This window comes from Acanthopagrus latus, chromosome 22, assembly GCF_904848185.1.
Source record: "Acanthopagrus latus isolate v.2019 chromosome 22, fAcaLat1.1, whole genome shotgun sequence".
Taxonomy (NCBI): Eukaryota; Metazoa; Chordata; class Actinopteri; order Spariformes; family Sparidae; genus Acanthopagrus; species Acanthopagrus latus.
Window position 1 is genome coordinate 7049840 of NC_051060.1, and position 20593 is coordinate 7070432.

Sequence of the window (20593 nt, forward strand, 5' to 3'; positions counted from 1 at the left end):
TTAATTATCGTTACGTTCCAGAAGTTAAGCGTGTTAAATCTATCAAAGTCCCAGTGGAGTTAGTAACCAAACATGACAAGTTGACTTACAGTAGCTTTGATTTTACAATAAGTACCGACTACAGTCACACGATATTGACTGTTGGCATGGTAACGGTATATTCATTTTGAGCTGGACTATACAGAGGTTCAGACATCATGAATTAGAGCAGGAAACTATTTAGACTGGATTAAAACGGAGGGGGAAACGTTTCTCGTAAGCAAGAGTCTTCACACAGCTCCTGTTAGTAGACCCACATGCAGATCAATAACCGTAAAGCTTAGTACTGTGATGCACCAACTTGAATCCTGAAACGCTGTCACAATCTGTGGCAGTAACCCAACAACTGATCTCGGGTGCCTCAGTGTAAAAATATAATGATTAGACCATTAATCAAACAATAGAATGTTTACAGATTAATCATTCCAGTCACTCCCAGGGCTTCAAATGATGTTTTCTTTTGATTAATCGATTGGTTGTTTGGTCAGTGTTTTCCAAAAGCGAGAGGTGACATCCTCATACGTCTGATTATTGTCCACAACCTTTAGATTTTCAGTTGATGGTCACAGGGAAGTAAATAAAAGCAGAAAATACTCACATGTAAGAAGATAGAATCAGAGAATGTGGACTTTTGCCTTTAAAGAAAAATGACTCAAACTGATAACTGATCATTAAAATACTCAATAGTTGCAGCTCGATGACACAAAGCAAGAAGTCCAGACATTCTCTGGTCCCAGTCTCTCACATTAGCCCTTCTCAGTCTGACATCACATAAAAAAGCTGAATCTCTTTGCGTTTTGGTGAGTCTGTAGGACATACACAGACATTCCAGAAGGTCACCTTGGGCTCTGAGAAACTATGAGAGACACTTTTCACTGTTTTCTGACAAGGATGAAGTGATGCAAACACTCCTTTGATGGGTGAAAGGGAAATATCAGACAAAAGTAAGGAAAAAAGAAAAGAAAATGTGCATTTGACTTCTCGATGTGGTCTCCATATGCAGCTGAAAACAACACTGATCCAGATTCACTAATTGTTTGCACGTGGAGGAGCAATAACAAATGACCAAAATGAGAAAATGGGAGTGGAACCAACGAATAAAAGCTGTCGCACATACATTTGACATCGAAATGTAATGTCAGGAGTTGTCTGCGCTGCATTTACTGTTCCAAGGCACATCACTGTCACCATAGATTCAGGGAGCAGGGTGAGGGGGTTTTTCTACCTCGAAACTCAAGACAGAACCAGTGCGGAGACGGAGGACTTTCATCTTTCAAGGATTAGTCCTCTGACTAAAATTACAGTGCCTGAAATTTGCCATAAAAAGGGCCTGATTGATCTCTCAGTGCTGTTTTCAAGGGCCACAAATTAACCGAGACAACCTGATGTGACTTCAGTGAAAAGTAGAAAAGTAAGTGAAGTGCCATAAAATCAGAAGATTTGGCCTGGCAATGCAGCCTTAGTGAATCTGGACCTGAGTTTAAAGAGTATCAAGTAATGTTAAAGTTGGTGGTTACTGCAGTTCTGGAAGTAAGAGGTACATGAAAAGTTTTACACCCTGAACTTAGGCTTAAAGGAACAGGTACGGCAGAAATAAAATGTAGTTATTATCTACTCACCCCCGTGCTGATGGAAAGTCAGGAAAGGGGCAAAGTTTTTGCAGCAAAACAGCAAAACGAAACATTAAAAACCCCTGCAGCCCTGAGTCCTAAATGCCGGTGGAAAGCTGGTGGAGTTTTGTAGTCCACAAAACATTTCTGAATGCTCCGCAGAAAAAAAATTAACAAACAAACAAAAGATCCAAAGCGCAAAATGAACACATAAAAAAATGACAAAACGTTAATCAAAACGTTAAAGACTTTGATTCCACCGGACGACCTGAATGGAACCTCTTTTCTGCCATTTTTCTTCTCAGCATCTTTCACTTGTTTGTTGAGGAGAACGCTGCAACCCAAATACATCTAAAGGACTACCAAACTCCATCAAACTCCCCATCTGCATGGGGGTGAACGGATAATGACTGGATTTTCATTTCCTAGTTCCTTTAACAAAAATAACAACAACAAAAAAAAGACAACCATATGAACTGGCAACAGACCCGCTTCACAAAGGTGCATAGACCCAAATGCATATTATACAAAACAACTTTGACAAACTGAACTGTGGCTTACGGAGCAAACTGCATTTTTTTGTTTTTTTTTTAAACTTCAACCAGAGTCATCATGTGTTGGCAGGCTACATGGAGCTGTTGCTTTTGGTCTAACTGCAACACGAGAAGGATTTAAAAAGGATGCAGATTCAACCAAACATAGTCAAAAAAAAATAAAAAATATATTATTTTGCAGGTAACATTTAAATGCTGCGTTTCGTTTCGGCATCAGTCATTGTCTGTTTGAGTTAGTAGATTATGCTGGGGGTTGTATTTTTCTAGCAGAGGGTGGCACACGATGACACACGGGCTGGTACAAGTGCATGTTTTGGATATACTGCGGCGTGTATAACCAGTAGTCTGTAAGGTTAGGCTAGGCAGCTTGTTCATGTGTTGTGGTACTGGACTCCAGTGCTGTACAGTAGGAGGTGCATGCATCCGGAAGGAAAATGCATGCATGCTGGGAGAGAAGCCTCCGCTCCGGGTTTTGGCTCAGACACTTGACCCCGTAATCCGTCTTCTGTTCGCTCTGCTACCTCCCCTTTCACATTTGTGCGTTCACGTGAAAAGCTCAGTCCTCCCGCCTCCTCCTGAAAACCTCATTTTACCTTCGCACTTGGCATCAAGAGCGTGTTTCAAAGGATGAACGATAGAGGGTAGCAACGCAACATTTAGCTGAGTGGTGGAACCAGACTGAAGGAGGAGGGAGAGGATATGAAAAAAAAAAAAAGAAAGAAAGGTCCTCCTCACCCACATCGTCAGGCTGCTGCTGCTGGCGTCTGATGATGTGGACACGTCATCCAGTTCCATACTGGAGTTATTTTTTTACCAATAAACCCTTGTTGGTTTTCTTTCCGAAACAACTTAAGAAGGGGGGAAATGTAAAAAAAAAAAATAATAATAATAATAATAATAATTATTGGTGATGACTGGAATCCAAAATGGAGGCAACTGGGAGGAGAGAAAAAAATTTAAAAAAAGGGTAAGTCCAGTCCTGGTCTGGATAGCAGGTTAATAAAAAAGGAACACCTTTCCGTGTTTTGTTTTTTTGCCCTCATATCAGCCAGTTCTTCCTGCCCAGTGTCACATCCTTACTGGTTGTAATGGGATGACAAGAACAGATTAGCGAGGAGTCCAGGCAAGCTGAGCCCTGGATGACTGAACTGCTAGCAAAATCACATCTAGCCCAGGCTAGGCTAACGGGAACTGAAGTTCTCAGTGAGAAAATCGTAGTGTTTTAGTTGAATATGCATGAACGCTCCTCCATAACTTGAGTTCCATGGAGAGGCCCACCTTTATTTTTTTTTTTTTCCAGAGGGTAGCTCAGTGGTCTGAGAGGTCAGGGTTGAGGTGTGGGCCTGGGCCGGCTGGTAGCTTTGGGCTGGTTGATCTCTGGCTTGCTGGCTGCAGTCGATTTTGGCTGGGTCATGTTAGGGGCTCGACAGGCTGGGGAGGGAGAAAAGTGGAGGTCAAACGCAGAGAACCAGATATATTTGCTGTTGTGCCAAGAAGAGGCTGGCAGTGATTAGAAATGAGTCATTCCATGCCAGCTTACACAGAATAAAGAACTGTTCCCACTTTTTACCAAGTATTTTCTTGAAAAAATTACACAATAAAAAGCTACTATTCATAGCGCTCTATGTGTATTCTTAACCTCACCATTTGCTTATTTTTTCCACTGGATTAGGTTGAAATTACAATTACAGCTGGTCTTAAAGCTGCACTATGTAGTTTTGGATAAGAAATTTTAAGCATAGGAGATTTTTTTTTCTTGACTGTATAAACCAAACCTGTTCTGGTGACCTTATTCCAGTCTGAGGACAGCTTGTTTCGACATTCAAGTAAATAATTCTGAATTTGTATCATTTTAAAAATCCTTAAAAGTTTTAATTAATTTTCCAAAACGACATAGTGCACCTTCTGTCTGTTTGATGCTTTAGCGTGCATATGGACTACTAAAACAACATGCACAGTATCTAACCTACCTGCTTTCACTAGTTGGGGCTCATCCACTCCGTCACTTCCCTGTGGGAGGATGGGAGGGTAACCACGTCACTTCCATGTCACAAAAAGTTAAAGCTGGTTTAAACTGAATTTCTCCTGTTACTATCTTCATACCGAGTTGGTAAAAAGAATTTTCAAACAGGATATCTGTCAGTTTCTGAAAACTTAGACCAGAAACATTATGGTCCAATTATCAAAAGGCACAGATAGTCTGTTGTATTTAGTTGCAAATTAAAACAACCCACTATTTTTTTTTTTTTAAACATGCTGTAAGGTTGTCAATGCATCGATACTTCAATCATTTTTCGATACCACGTATTCAAAAAGATACAAAACTCCAAAGCGTCAAAGCTACAGAAGCTGAAATGTAAAGATATAACCTCCCTTTTTTCTTTTTCCTTCTTACTTACCTCATTTGTATTTTTTGCATGCTTATAGATCATTTGTCGATTATTGTAATGGAGTAGTGGCTTCATGTGGGATGGGATTTTATTATTTTGTATAACCTGAAAAGAAGGATATTTTCAACAAAAATCTAAAATACAAAAACAAAACAAAAAGTGTCACTGATTTTTATATATCCGCACCGTGAGCAGGTTGTAAAGAGAAAAACGTTGGAAGTTCTTATTTTTCCCCCCCGTGGTATCGAGAGGGGTATTAAGTATCGTTTAAATACCAGAATCGTATTAAAGTTTAAAATTCCGGTATTTTGACAACCATAACATGCTGTGCAAAGACATTTGAACCAAAATCTCCTAATAATATAAAATATATCAAATAACTCTTAAAACCATGTGCTTCATTTGAATGACTGCTGTCTCTCACAGAATAACGATCTAAGCATCAGACACAGGTACACACAGCAGTACAATAATAAACAGTGAAGCTACGGTAATTAAATCAGCCATGCTTATTTTCTAACGGCATTTCATGCACAGTGGTACAGTGACTCGATTCAACACTGATGGCAAAGCGTATGGACAGCATCAAACAACATGCAGGTTCGAGACGACTTGAGTGACATGATGAGTGTTGCTGTAAGAATGCATGACGCTGATTACTGGACAGCGTGGGCGGTTTGGTATGGATGAGTGAAGCAGCAGTGGTGAGCCAGGCAGGCAGCATGGATAAAGCGTGGACGAGCTACGGGGAGGGAATGAAGACGACTTCTCACACGAGACAGAATGGACTGAATGGACGACGTGACACATAAATCAGGTGAGGCGGCTCTTACGAGTCATTTCGACTCTGGTAAGGTTTCTCCGGGGTTTTCTTCCCCGGCCGGACTGGTTGGCGACTGGGGCTCGGCTGGAGGCATGGGCATTGGCATTGGCAGAGGGATGGGCTGACTCTGGCCTTCTGGGCTTTCTGGACCCACATTAGATGTGGGCTGGCCTATGATTACTGTGAAACCTGTTGGTTTGGAGCATGAAAACATGACATCCTGCAGCTCGAGAGCATGTTCAATAAAATCACTGGCGTGCTAACAGCACTGACAAAATGTACTGCACTTTCTAGATACAAGAAATACAAACGGACCAAAACCTAACCATTACTTTGGCTGTGGGATTTACTTATAATATTTGTCCTTCATAACTAAAGTCTTGCTTCCTTCAGGCACAAAAGGAGTCAACAGTGGTGTCCTTTTTCACTTGAGCTACAGAAACACTGGGGATATTCAGGACTGAAAAATGTAGCTTGCCGTGTTCTCCTCACACTATTTTGGTCAGTTCCATCTCACCTCCATCCTGCTCGGCTTTGATTTGGGCCTCCAGGTCTTCAGGGTCGACGTACTGGTAGTGTTCGTCATCGTCGGGCGGTTTACATTTCCCACAGCAGAAACAGCAGCAGCAGCAACAGCAGCAGCAGGTGAACAACGTGCAGCACAGCACCAGACCCTGCAGGGAGAACAGCACAAACGATCAACTGTGATGACACACCAATTATGACAGTTACTTGTCCCGGTATGTGTGAGAGCCATCAGGAAATGGTTTAATAAATTTATGATTTATTACAATGTATGATCAGAGGCAGCTCTTTTGTGTGCAGATGACACACATGAAGACAGAACCACTCTACAGGTTAAATATAGAACATTATAAACTAGGCGTGTCACAGTACAAGTCCTATAAAGATAATATTCAGTGGTGGCTGACTGCAGCAGATTGCAGTGCAAAGGTGTTGCCATCATTGTGTTAACAACACCAGTGAGTCCTGCCGGAGGACGCCTAAAAGATATCTGTCTGTTTGCAACACGTTTTATGGTCATTAATCATCCAGTCTCTTCCCTGACATCTATGGGAACTGAGGAAGTTGTTTTCTGTCAAAGAGAGAGGGAGGGATTTTGGAGAAGTTCTTCCCTATGCCCCAGCTGGCGGCCACAACATGGGCTGCACCTTAATGCTTTTGGGCAACTACGACTGTCAAAGTACGTCGACAAAAAGTGCTTGATTTTGAAGACTTAGTCCACGTGTAGAATGTTATTTTTGGAAACAACGCTTAAGTGAGTAAATAAACATTGAAAATCTCAATCCAGACGAGCGTTTTAGCACTGTTTAGTCATACCTCACGGTCATTCACGCACACTGGGAAAAGCGCGTGCCGTTGTGAACACGAAGCAGATGGTTGACTGTAGTTGGTTGCAAGGTTACAGAAATCACTATGAAGAAAGCAGTGAAACTTGACTGCTCTTTACAGAATCTTCTTCTGTAAGCAGCCGTTTTTGGTCTCGCTTCTCACATATTCCACTATCATAACACAAACTCCAACTTCATATCTGCCAATGATTCCACAAACACAGATAATGTGAAACCTAAAACCCTGTTTATGCGTTGATAAAAAATGAAAATGATCATTTTAAGAAACACCTGTGGATTGGGGTGTTTGTGTCTAGCAGCATTACGGACAGGGCCCCTGCAGAAATTGACCATTTTGTTAAAAGAAAAATAAATAAATAAATCTTTTTTTTGTTTTACAGAAACAGCTGCTGTTTCTTTCACCAAATCCAGACTCCATTTACAGAAACAGTAATTCTACCCTTTTAAAAACACCATTCATACTCTTCACACACTCCATCTCTAACCATGAGACACAGAGTGTAACATTAACTTTTAAGCTCATTCACAAAACAAAGAAAATATCTTGGCAATTCATTTTGTAAAAATTGTGGTTTCTGAAGACAGATCAAAGTGTTGTATACAGTATGAGAGTGGAAACAGCCTCAGGCACCACACTGATGAAGCCGAGAAAACAAGAAATGTGTGGTGGAAAAAAACATGGCGGTGTCCTGGAGAAAAGTTCTGTGAAGCGTTTTTGTACATGAACTGCAAAGAGACAGCCAACAGTTTTGCCTGTACATCTGATTAATATTACACTAGCAGCACACAAATAGAAAATTCCTTAAACAAAAAGGACTTTACTGAAAGAAGACCTCACAATCCTGAAATGAAGCACAAACTATCACTTTAAAAAATCCATAAAGACTGACAGCACCCACCTTAAACCACCATTTGGACATGAGGAAGTAATATTTGACGCTCTCCTCTCCGAACTGTTCGGAGACGTAAAGGCCCATGGAGCCGTACTCGTCGTAGATCTTCCTCTTGGTCTCATCATTTAAAATAGAGTTGGCGTTGTTAATCTCCTTAAACTTCTCCGCTGCTTCAGGGTTGTCTGGGTTCTTATCTGGGTGGTACTTCAGTGCTAGTTTCCTGACAGGAGAGAAGAGCACACAGGATATCAAATCAAACGATGCGAAGGAGAGGGGCATGTGGAAAAAGATCAAGTGAAGGAAGAAAATATCTGGTAATTTTTTTCTGTCTAATAAAAAGAGAGTGTCAGGTTCACTAGATTCAGACTCAGGATGTGAAGTTTATACCGTTTATATGGACAACTATATAACTCTTTATCAGTTCAAGATCTCACAAGTTAATGTTGAACTGAAATTACACATTTTACTCTGCCACATCTATTTGATAACTTGAGTAACTGATTACTTTGCAGATTGCATGCTGCTTCACAAACGTTAAATGGTTAAAAATAAAACCATCCATCCATTACTTTAGGAAAATGTCAAAAAAAAAAAAAAAAAATCAGAGATTTAGAAGTGCATTAAAAATGTTAAATGGCAATTGAAAAAGCAAGAAAGTAAGTAAGTAGCAGGATTAGAAAGAGTCAAGTATCTAGCTGATTGGAAAGCCACAGTAAGCAGTTGTGTTTCAAGGCCTGATTCACATGAGCGGACAGTTTTGGCAGAACTGTTCAGGAAGCTTATTCCACAGGTGGCGAGCACAGAAATTACAAGCTGTTCCACCTTGCTTGATTTTGATCCAGGAAACATTGAGTAAACATGTCCCAGATGACCTGAGCGGTTTGAGGCTTTGTGACATACAAGTAAAACAAAGATGTATTCAGGCCTGAGACCATTTAGGGCTTTGTAGGTCAGTAGTAAGATTGGAGGCCAGTGCAGTGATTTAAGGACTGATGTAACATGCTCCACCTTCTTAATGCTACTGAGGACTCTGGGAGCAACTTTTTGTTCAAGCTGTTGCTGTCCAATATATATATATATATATTTTTTTTTTTACTGAGTCCAGTGAACACACCATTACAAAATTCTAGCCTGCTGAAAATAAATGCATGATAAGGTGACTTTCATTTTAAGTTTTACTTAAGTTTGACTTTTGGTTTGATGACATCACCTTAAGCTTTGGGATGTTTTGATCACTTGTTTGCTCTACAATATCGTAGAGCAAACAAGTGATCCATTAAATCAGGAAATAAAGACTAAAGGCTAATTTGCCATTTTGATAACTGATAAATGACTCAACAATGTGCAGTTTATCAAGCAAAAATGCCAGACTTTTTCTAGTTCCAGCTTCTCAGCTTTGCTGCTTTTCAATTATTTTCATTACACATGTCATGTCATGTCATTGTCCGAACCGCTTATCCCTTTCCATGGGGTTGCGGGGTGTTGCTGCTGGAGCCAATCCCAGCCTTGTCTCAGGGCGAGGGCAGGGTACTCCCTGGATAAGTCGCCAGCTCATCGCAGGGCCCTCACTAGTGAGCAATGTGGGGTTCGCTCAAGGACACTTCGACATGCAGCTCAGCCCTGCCTGGAGCTGGGATTTGAACCAGTGACGTTCCGATCACGAGTCGACCTGCTCTACCCGCTGAGCTACAGCCGCCCATTTCATTACACATTAATCCAGCAATTACTTCCACAATGTATAAATCTATAAAACTGCTCATCACAATTTCGGAGAATCTGAAAAGATGTCTTCAAATTGCTTCAGTCCGGAAACAAAAGACTTTTTCATTTACTGCCATAAATGTCAGAGAAAGGCAGTTAATCCTCACATTTAAAACTGGAATAAATGTTGACACTTTTTCCTTGAAAAATGTAAATGTAAAAAACTGCCGACTATTAATCTTCTTTCAATTGGCTAATCATAACAGATCTATTGTTAATATAATGCCATTATGTTTTCATGTCAGCTTGGATTATGAAAAAACCTGATGACTTTATAGTCTGTTATTATTGATATCTAAATTGAAATGCTATCTAATTTGATAAGTTATTCGAAAATAATAAATAATGAAAATAATCCATAGTTGCTTGTTAGTTTTGTTTTAAAACAAATTGTCTCCACTTGCATGAACGGAAATATGCTCTCTGGCAACATGACTAGTGGAGCAATGTCTCTGAACAGCCCTTGAGTAATCTGACCATTTATGAGGGGGTATTCACAAACACAATCAGGAAGAGGATTACTCAAATTAAAGCAAAGGATTGAGGAAATACCTAAGGTAATAATTACAACGCAGTACGCCTGCCAGCTATGGAGAAACTAATCCTTTCTGTGGAGACATCTGATGCAGCTTAATTGGGGTAATAATTCAGATTACTAAATGTTCAGACAGCTTACCTGTACGCTTTCTTGATGTCCTCAGCTGACGCTCCTTTCTCCAGCCCTAGCACCTTGTACACACTCTCCCCAGCTGTGGACATCTTCCTCTGGGGGCGGGAGGGGTTCGGTTCAGCCATGGCTCACCTCTGTTATAAAAAAGGAGAAAAAATACTCAGAAGTCCTTTAAAGACGATGACATGCTATTAAATGTTGCTGAGGGCTGACAAATTCAATTTTACAAGACTCAGCAGTCAAATTTAAGAGCCAGCCTGACACACTTTGTTTCAACAACCCAGCCCTGTTGTTTACCAAAGGAGCAGCCTAGATTGTGTTAAGATGATGCATATGAACTCATGTTTAAGTCTAGAATTTATTCAGAAGACTGAAAACAATACAACAATTGGATCAGTTTCTGCAGTAGAAAAATAATATCAGGATGCAGCAAAGAATCCAGTATACTACTGTATTGTACATTTAATTTTGAAATACAGAATTAAATGTACAGTGCAATGGTGTCTGGATAAAAGATGGATTTCCGACTATAGTTGTTTTTGTATGCGGGTACTGGAATGAGTGTCTGTGAGATTTGACCTAGTGAGGCGCACTTGTCTCATATTATGTGTTGGGAGAAGTGCAGCAAGTGTTGGTGAAGTGCTGTTTTCGAAACTGAAAATAATGTGTAATAGCGTGGCTGCGTATGTAATCCTGAAAAGTTAAGGCGTTGGAGCGTGTGAGTCCAGATCAATGGTGAGACAACTGTGGATCTTAAGAGCTCAATAATACAGTCGCGCTATTGGCTCAGTAATCTCTTTAGTGGTAAGAGACCAGATTGGAAGACAGCAGGAAATTGTTGAAAACACAACTGCATGTAGGTATGTTTCAGAAAGAAGGAGAGATATGATCTTATCTTATTATACACATTATCACAACACAAAGTAACAATCCATGTTCTCCACAAGGTTGAGATGTTCTTGAAATAATAATAATAATAATAATAATAATAATAATAATAATAATAATAATAATAATAATAATAATAATAATAATAATAGGAACATCCATAATTAGAAGCACAGACTCAAAGAGGAGGACTCCTTCCCATTTCTCCTCCTATTAACAAAGACCAGGATTACAATGTTAAATCCCATATAAACCAATTGTACCTCACTTCTAGAGGGGGGGTTCTAATGAGCCTAAAGTACCGACTGAACAGCATATTGAGCAAAACTTTAAGCAGTGCAAGGCGTTCTTCTCCATGGTGTTGTTAAGTGCAGCTGATCCTGTTAGAAGAGTTGTGTGTTCTACCAAAACTTTTAACTTATAGAGAAAATCATCTCTCTTTTTTAGCATATGGATAGAAAACTGAGCAACAGAACTACCTTGATGCTGATCTGCAAGCTAACAGGAATAGTTTCAGTTTCCAAGGCGTTAAGCTCGATTTATGCTTCAGTTTTGAAGCCATATCCCACAGTCTGCACTGTAGCCTAACCGCACCTTCCCCAGAAACATAACTGCACTTCGCAGCAACGCAGACCACAACGACTGCCATTGCTCCCCTTGGTAGCATTGCATTTCTCAACATCTGTTCCAGTAGTAAGCAGTGGTGCTAACACAGGCTGTGACCTGTAGTTTCCCCAGTAAACACACCAACCTCTTTGGCTGTTGCAGTCAATCCTGACTAGCCAGCTGCTGTTTTTCTTGGGTTACACTCCTCCCGCAGAGCCACTCTTTGCTGTTTCTTTGGGCGAGAGAAAGCAGACTGCTGCATATCCAAAGGGTGGGCTGCCACTCTACAAGCAGCTTGGTGGCAAATGCCGCTAGGTTGCCAAAGCCAGAGCTGTATGGAGAGGCAGCGCTCCATGCGAACTCTTGGCCAGTCAGCTCTGCCCGGCTCAGAGACACAGCTGCTAGCTGATCGGTTGTGTGTTTTACCAGGGAGACTGCAGGCGGCATCCGCTAACCACCACCCGTTTGCAATGCAGACTAGCAGCGCACATATATAAATACTCACAGTAGCAGGCCACTTGTGTAGGATAGAGTGTAGGCTCTGTGTACATGCAAACATGAATCACCTGACCCCTATAGTTAATAGGGGGGACTCCTTTGGTTTAGAGACACAAATAAAAACATTTATATTTACATCCATAATCACTATTGTTTCACAACTGGAGGTACTGACACTGTAATGTTCAAAAGCCTCGGATTTAATGCTTCGCAATTACAATATACAGAGGGATTTCTATTGAACTGTGGCTACAGCACACACACACACACACACACAACTGCACACATACACAGACTCTTACTCAGCCACACAAATAATGCTGTGCGGGTCATTGACTAAAGAAGATTACATTTTGCTGATCTCACAGATTACCCGTCCGAGTCCATGTCAGAGAGAGCCAATGTCCTGGTCAGACTCTGGCCAGCACAACGCGCCTAACAAACTCCACTAAATAGCGTCCACAGATCTGTACTGAAAGTGTCTCGCACAGGACGGGATGGAGAAAACGTAGAGAGAAGGAATCATGTTTCCAGCTGCTGTAAACCAGGCCAAAACTGCTACGGCCTCTATCAGACCTCAAGCACAGGTAATCCTTGAAAGTAAAGAAATAAATAATATCAGGCATGCGGTTGGGCATATGGGTAGGCAATTTGCGGTGGATTTATTTACTTTAGATATTACAAAGTGAGCAGATTTGCACAGGATTAAAAAAAAAAAAAATGAAACTCAGATGACCTTTTGCAGTTAATACAAAACACACAGTGACCCCAGCTAATGCTGCAGCTCTGTGAACACAGGGCTTTTGTTGCTTGACAACAGTCATCGGCTCTCTTTAGCGTACCAGAATTTTCCTTTTTAATAATAAGAAAATCTGAGTTTGACAAAGTCTAGGCCCTATATTCACATGTTTGGGTGTGTAAATGATCCATACTTATCAAAAATGTGGGAACTGGTCCAGTACATCGGCCAATAAGATCCTTTTTTGTAACCAGAAACGTAAGTCTCACTCTAAAATCTAACAGGGTGAGATGAGCAATTGCTGCCTCTTCTAGACTGTCAAAATCTTATGGCTAGCCATGGCTTTGGAAATTAATTCTTGCTGGCAGATCCTCAAAGTACAATCTGGACTCCTCTTTCCAGATCTTATTTTCACCATTGCCTTCCTGAAACAGCTCCTTTAACGAGATTTCACAGCAGGACCTGCACTTCTGCCTACAAAAAAATCATTTTCACACTAAAATGTGTTTTCAAAATACCAGAATTGCCTTTTAAGTGACAAGAAATTGAATAATAGGAGGATCGAACATAATTATAGTAAAAACTAGGAGGTCGACCTGATATATCAATTATTAGAAATCAAGGAGACTGATGAACGATATCTGACACAAATATTCATCTGCAGAAAAACATTAAAATCTTCGTGTCAAATATAAAACAACCAATGATGGAACAACTTAGGTACCATTTACTCAAAATTTACATTTACTCAAGTAGAGAACCTTCATCAAAATTGGATGACTAGTAACTTAAGTACTTTGCAGATTCAATTGTTTACAGATCTCAGCCTCTTTTATGCAAAAAAAATGTATCACACTTAAGGCTGGGTTTGACTTGACCAGCTACATTTCTGGCGGGACCAATGAAAATGTAATGCTGCGTGTAACACATTTCATGAGTTATCTAGAAACGCTGTGACAGACCATCAAGTATATGCATCCTTATAAGGACAGTGCTGCCATTAACTGCCATGAAAACTCACACTTTATTAAGTTATAAAGTTCAATAACAGCACGCAAATCAACCACCCACAAACAGTACTTCACTTTGTTCATATCTAATTTCAATTGCTATAATAAGATCCCCAACCTGAGGGCATCTTTGAGAAGAAACTTTTCCGCGTGCAGAATATGCCACGCTTCCTTGAACTCACTCTTTATGCTTTGTTTTTTGCTTTTAGCAAGAAAAAAAACCCTGAATGGCTCCAGTGCTGACACCAGTGCAAGAGAAAGCAGCTTTGCTTCAATTGTCTCTCAGCCGATTACGAGCCTCCTCATGTGAAAACAAAAAGTAAGCTTCACGATGCTTACATGTGTTTGTAACTTGTAAAAGATCTCACTGTAAGATGGGCCCATTTTATTTGTTATTTAATTCAGTGAGGTCATGTTTTTTCCTCAGATAGTTTTGCAAAATGGCAGCTTCAAATATCAATATCAGCTCAACTTGAGTGCATTCACAGAGTGGCACAGGGTCTGTAATACCCAGTAATGTTCTCTGTGGTGAAATGATTCCAAAAAGTTTTCTCTCGTAAAAACCATCCTGAAAGGTCTTACGAGGCTAAATATCACGTTCCATGCACACAGATGAGGTACACAAATTACTGAAAAACAATGTGCACTCAGAGCAAAGGCATGCAGCTCGCTGAAGCGTATACTGTTACCTCCTGCTCAACAAAGTTTTTAGAGAGTCTCATATGTCTATTAGTGTGCAAGCTCATTGACTGAAACAAAAATCAGACAAATACTGTGTATGCGTTCACGTTTAAGCCAATAAAGCTGATTGTGATGCAGCACAAAGAAGCTACAAATGTGAAATACGGTCAAAACGTCCCCTTCTGTCCATGAGTCATGTTGTTGAATAATGAAACACAAAGGTATAAAATGTCATCATCACATTCTGTAACCATTTTTGGCAACATTGTGTCCAAATGTTATAACCAGGAGCACCTGTCTGACTAGCAAACAAATAACTGACACTTTAACCAACATAAATGTGCACTCCTCCATATTTCTTAAAATCAGCATATTTTATTCATTTCTGTAAACTGTCTATTTATTGGCAAATGATTTTCCTATCAGTACTACAGGATGAGATGGAAAATTATGAATGTGATGTGCTGCAGGTCGATTTCAGTGGTGCTCCTAAAATCTTCTGTAGGGAGCGCCATTGTTTCTAGAGTGTACAAATGAGTCTGGAGCCCTTTATTAGATGTTGTTGTGTGAAATATTGTCACAATCAGCTTACAAAATTTTCAGTTAGGACCAAAAATGTGTTCTGTGGGTCTCGGTGACCTTTTACCACCAAAATCTAATCTGTTCATACTTGAGTCCAAGTGAGAGCTTGTGCAAAATTTGAGGAAACATTATGCCATTTCCAACATAGAAGCACAAACAAAAAGATACTCTAAATATTCTATTTGTCTTCTATTACCTATGGTATATTCTTCACTATTTTCTGATGCTTTTAAGATAAATGATTCATTTATTCATAGAGAACATAACTTGCAGATTAATCTCGACAATAGTAACTGTTAGTTGGAGCTCGAGCTGCGGCAATAACAGTGTGAGTACAATCAATTATCCTATCAAAGCATCTGTGTTCTGGACTGTACACAACACAGAAATATTGCATGAAGTGCTCTTAACAAGAGAAAAATCTGGTCAGATCTGATTGAAACAAACCCAACAAAAGAAGATATCAGAAAAGGGGTGTTATTTTTCTCAACGATGGAAGCGCTGCAGGCCCAGATGGCACGCCTGCTGAAGCCAAAAAGAAAAAAAGAAAAAAAAAAACTGATGTAAATACCAAATTCTCCAAAACATGCGGCACAAACCATCGAGCGGTCTGGCAGGAGGAAGCAGATCCATAAAGGAGAAGCCTTAATGCACTTGTTTTTATACATAAACCTTCAGGACCACCAGGCGCCTGCCAATACAGGTCTGCACTGATCAAACTGCCACCCTGTGACTCCAGCTGAAAGGATCGATCCAGGGCTATTAGGTTAATTAGTTAACTGCAGTCGTCATGGTGCGGACTTTATAAACTGCCCTGCCTGTGCATATGCAAATTGTTCTTTCTTATCACTCAGAACCGATGGAATGAAAAGGAACCATCAGTCGACAAGAGCCTCTCTATAGACACTAAAACTAGAGACAGAGAGAAAAAGAGAAACACCGAGTCTTTTGTCTTCCTTTCCGAACATTTCACTGTGAGGCTTTTGTACTCCAAATTTTATCAAGTGTAGATATTCATCTAACTTTAGCCACTATTCAGCATGCAGCGGAAAGGCTGTCAGCTGAGGGACAAAAGCAGAAATGAGGGACTCCAGTACCTGTAAGCATGTACTTAGGGTTAGATCGAAACTCTATACAGCTCTATTACTAGTAGCAATTCTATTTCAAAATGAAAATACATATATAGTTGTTACATATAGTTTAATTGAAGCCTTCTGTATTTTTATATTCTTTTACTTGGTTTTCTTTTTGTATTTAGTCTTAATTCCTCTATTGGTATCTTATCAAAACGTCACCATAGTGTGATATTTCTATTCTAGAAGGAGCAACGGTTGCATACCAATTCCCTTTTGGGGAATAAATACATATTTCTGATTCTGAAAAACTGAGTGGGCACGTTGTTTTTATACTCACAAAAATTATAACAATTAAATATACCTGTAAAAGATAAAAACACAGTAACTGGTCTGTTTGAGAGCTGAATCTAATTATTTTCATTGTCGATTAACCTGTCAATACATCAAATTAATCAATTAATCTTTTTGGTCTATAATATGGCAAACAATGTTTCTCATGGCACAAGATGATGCCCTCAAACGTCTAAAGGCAATACATCAGATTGCATGCAGCTACCTCTGAAGCCACAAAAGACTTCATACTACTTTTATTCGACATATGCAGCAGTACTCCTCAGGACCTGTAAACACACTTTGATATGTAAAATTGGTGGAGTTACCCTTTAACACGACATTTGTTCATTCGAGTATCACAATATACAATGGGACTGTAACAACTTGCAAAAGCATCTAAAAAGAACTGCGTAGACTTGTTCCACTACTCAGGTCCACATTTAGAAACTTAAATTATCATTTTAAAAAGGATATTATTAGACCAGCACATTAAAGCAAACTGTGAAGACTGCTTTGTGTCAGCTCAACACAGCGTTGTTTTTTTGCTTCAGACAAAAACGTGCTTGTCAAAAACCTACCAGTCAGAAGAAGAAAAAAAAAAAAGAAAAACAAAATCATGCCAAGATAGAGGGCAACAACTCCCACAAAAACTCTCTTTGTCAAGACTCTTATAATAGACTTAAAATAGCTCTCTGTTGTTAAAAATAACACACTCTCTCTAAGGTGTGTGATATGTTATCTCTGTAATCACAACAGCCAAGGCCAAGCACCTCAAAGGCCCTTACAGAACAGCTCAACCAGACAACAGTCAAATACTCAGACACTCAGATCTGATAACTACACTGAACCCACACAACACCACATAAATACAAGTGTCAAATATGACAGGATTTATCAGCACTAGTTCAAAATCAAGTCTTAAGAAGCTGAGTGGAAGTCAGTGCTGACACCAGGGCAAATAAGCAGAAAATATGCATTAAAGAAAAACATGTTAAATCATCCTATTTTTTTTTTTTGTACATCACTTCTCAAATGTGTTGCACATGCTGTTCATATCAGTTAATAACCAACCTTCTGAGAACAGTTTCAGATGTGTATCTGAGATAGAGCGGCTGAACTGAAGGATTTTATAACTTTAAAGCACTTCAACCATCAAACTTTGAACCTTGCGCTGTGCAAATAAAGCTGCCTTGCCCTCTGTTATGAATGTCGGAATGCCAAATCAAATAAATACCACAAGGCTTGTTCAGAAAGTGTATAAAGTAACATTCATATATTCATTAGGCATCTCCACCGCCTGGAGAAAGTCCAATACTGGATATCATTCTACTAATCAGATTGTTGTTGTTTGTGCCATGAATCATGCAACCAACAAGACAATTTTCCAAGTCAATTGAGTCACAGCTTGTCATAAAGACAGTTAAATATCATGTAGTTTTGTGCTAAACTGCTCAGTAAACTACATCGTCTGGCTTAATATATGTCACCACGCCTCGGCACAGAAAAAAGTATTAACAGGGAAATCACAACAAGTCTGGAAAACCATAGTTAGACTTAGTCAGTTTTGTGAGCTGCCTAATACGAATCCTAATACAGGACTGATTCAGTAAGGTTTCAGTCATAACTTTAACTTCACAGTCTTCTAACTGATTAGTTTTATGACAAACTGCAACTTCCTCGTGTTGAAAACTTGTGCCTTGAGTTGAGCCTCCCAGGCAGACTTCACTTTCAGACTATGTGCAAATCCTGCCTCCATCACTGACACTGGCAGACTCTAACCTAACACCATGACTCTAATAATGCTGCATTTGTTTATATTCAAACAAGGTGGCAAGAAAGAAAAGTAAGGAATGCACCAGTTCTGATCTCCTTGCATTCAATCTGCTGATATGTTGGAACAGCAACCGTTTGTCATCAGAAACATAGGATTATTCATCTCACGTTAATATATCGACGTAATGACTGATTTTCAAACATAACATGCTAGAAACAACTGTGTTAGGCCTGTTCATCCAATATCATAACAGGAACCACTATGTAGTGTTGGGGAAATTTGAATCAGAAGAGAAAGATTTTCATTTACTTGTATTCATGGCTGAATAAACTGAACAAACAAACTGACCTTTAAAAAAGGACAGCACTATTTCATACTATTTCGGCTTGTTTATATGTGGCGGACCCTGCCACCTTTCTCACCTCAAACAGTGTTCGGGGGACCTTATTTTCCTCTGAGTATATTCATATATAGAAAAAATAAAGATTTCCGAGTTTGTACCATTGCCTCTTTAATACTGTGAATGTTAAAATCTGAGTTTGAATTTCTTCTCAAATGTTACATAGTGCCCCTGTAAGGCAACGTCTCCAGCATGATGAGTCAACGTGAATAAATTAAATGACTAGATTCGTGGTTTATGAGAGAAGACATATTAAGCTATTTATGCATTTACCTGATGTATTATACTTTAATAATAAACCCCAACACAGGACTTGTTGTGTCCACCACAGGCTGAGAGAGAGAGAGAGCCTCCTGGGAGACTTCGCCCGGGGCACACAAGACACGTTTCCATAAATAGGTCATTATAACAGGTATGAGTGAACACACAGGCTACTGCAGACCGCCGTGTTTCATGTTTGCGTCCGCATGACCCAAATAAAAGCTCACTTAACAGACGGGTGACTTGATAAAGTTATAATCTGCCCTGGAGGAAAAGGGTCTGGCGTTTTTGGGATAACGGTATGACGGAAGAAGGAATGCCGCGTGATTGTCGTCTATTTGTCCTTGCGGAGCCCTAATCCTTTGCTAATCTCCCCTCACACGGAGAAATACTTTCTATTTTACAGACAGCCATTCATAAATACACATTACAGGGAATATTTTAACTAATCCACCTAACGAGGCTCGTTTCCCTCCCGCAGTGTCTCAAGTTATTTCTATCCGGCTTCCTTCAATATGTTTAAAGAAACTGTCATGCTGGCTCCGGGGTTGACAGGTACCTAGCTGTTAGCTAACCACACAGGTGACATCTCAGCACTTCAAGTGCGTTATCTAAGGCAATATTCGTAAATAAATGTTTTAAAAGTCTGAAAGTACGCGTGGCCCGTTTCATTAAGCCGCCTGCTAGCAAGAAGTAGCCACGACGCCGCTTTACCGATTACAGGGGTACACCAAACCTCATTTGAAATTCTAGCAATTTAATGATTCCTATAGATATGTGCAATATGGGCATCGTTACATTTCGCTAAAAGGGTTTCCCGTGCATAATCTACCATTCAGCGTACACGAAACTATTGTATGCAGAACATATTTCACCAGAAGCCGTTCATAACTGTTCCCTGCCACCGCCCTCCAATTTAATAATGTTAGTGTTATAAGCGCTTTATGTGGTCGTTTGTAACAAGTCCGACACGAAAGTGCATCTTAACGTTTTACACAATGTCAATAATTATTGCGATTAAGTTATGCTGAGCTACCTTAACTGAGAAGCAAGTCAACCTTAAACTGACAGATTTTTGAATGGAGTTCTGCGTACGTGACCGTGCTATGCACGGTAAGCTAACGTCATGCTAGCTGGTTTAGTGCTGCCGAAATGCCTTACCTTGTGCAAACTGAACGCTGTATATCTCGCTGTAAGGTTAGCTGGATCATAGAGGCATCCGTTTTAATGTCTTAACTCTCAATTTAAAGGCTCATATTAGCCCGGTGGCTGGGAGGTAACTAATAGCCTGCTGTGGCCGCCGGGTCGCTTCTTCTTCGCTCTCTCTGCCAGAGGACCTTCGCCGTGATTGGCTGGTTCCTCCTTCCAGGAAATGAAGAAGGATGATGCTTTCAAGGTTTCGTCCAAAATCCACCTTTTAAGCACTTAAGCTAATAATAAAGTAAGATGATTATTTCACAAATACATCCCAGAGTTGACACGCAACGACTAAAAGAAGTGTGCAGGATGTTGTAATATCAGCTTTAAAGAGAATTAATCCCCTACAATTTGCACATCTCATTACTTTCAAGACAAAATGGTCCTGTATCGAAAAATATCAACAGTGATTCAAGATAAACAAAAATAAAAACA

At 39.9% G+C, this 20593-nt stretch overlaps 1 protein-coding gene across 3 annotated transcripts; it reads right to left on the bottom strand.

The window, feature by feature from the left end:
• Window positions 1–2348: 2348 nt before the first annotated feature.
• dnajc5ga (DnaJ (Hsp40) homolog, subfamily C, member 5 gamma a) lies at window positions 2349–20590 on the bottom strand. Of its 3 annotated transcripts, XM_037086668.1 has the most exons (7): window positions 20123–20590; window positions 10120–10247; window positions 7689–7902; window positions 5934–6090; window positions 5427–5605; window positions 4174–4213; window positions 2349–3634 (listed from the first exon to the last, which is right to left on the bottom strand). In XM_037086668.1, exons 2-5 carry the CDS (start codon window positions 10236–10238, stop codon window positions 5430–5432), a joined length of 666 nt encoding a protein of 221 aa, XP_036942563.1. In that variant the 5' UTR covers window positions 10239–10247; window positions 20123–20590; the 3' UTR covers window positions 2349–3634; window positions 4174–4213; window positions 5427–5429. The 3 variants fall into 3 exon arrangements, with proteins under 3 accessions (XP_036942563.1, XP_036942565.1, XP_036942564.1); XM_037086670.1 differs by lacking the exon at window positions 5427–5605 and having other exon boundaries at window positions 20123–20583; XM_037086669.1 differs by lacking the exons at window positions 4174–4213; window positions 5427–5605 and having other exon boundaries at window positions 3424–3634; window positions 20123–20587.
• Between the last annotated feature and the right edge of the window lie 3 nt (window positions 20591–20593).

Bases quoted from the DNA above. Each gene is read 5' to 3' on its own strand.
- dnajc5ga (XM_037086668.1), bottom strand. From the start codon at position 10,238: ATGGCTGAACCGAACCCCTCCCGCCCCCAGAGGAAGATGTCCACAGCT. The intron at 7,903-10,119 runs GTAAGCTGTCTG...CTCTCCTGTCAG, and splicing joins GACATCAAGAAAGCGTACAG to GAAACTAGCACTGAAGTACC. The intron at 5,606-5,933 runs GTGAGATGGAAC...CCAAACCAACAG, and splicing joins CAAAGCCGAGCAGGATGGAG to GTTTCACAGTAATCATAGGC.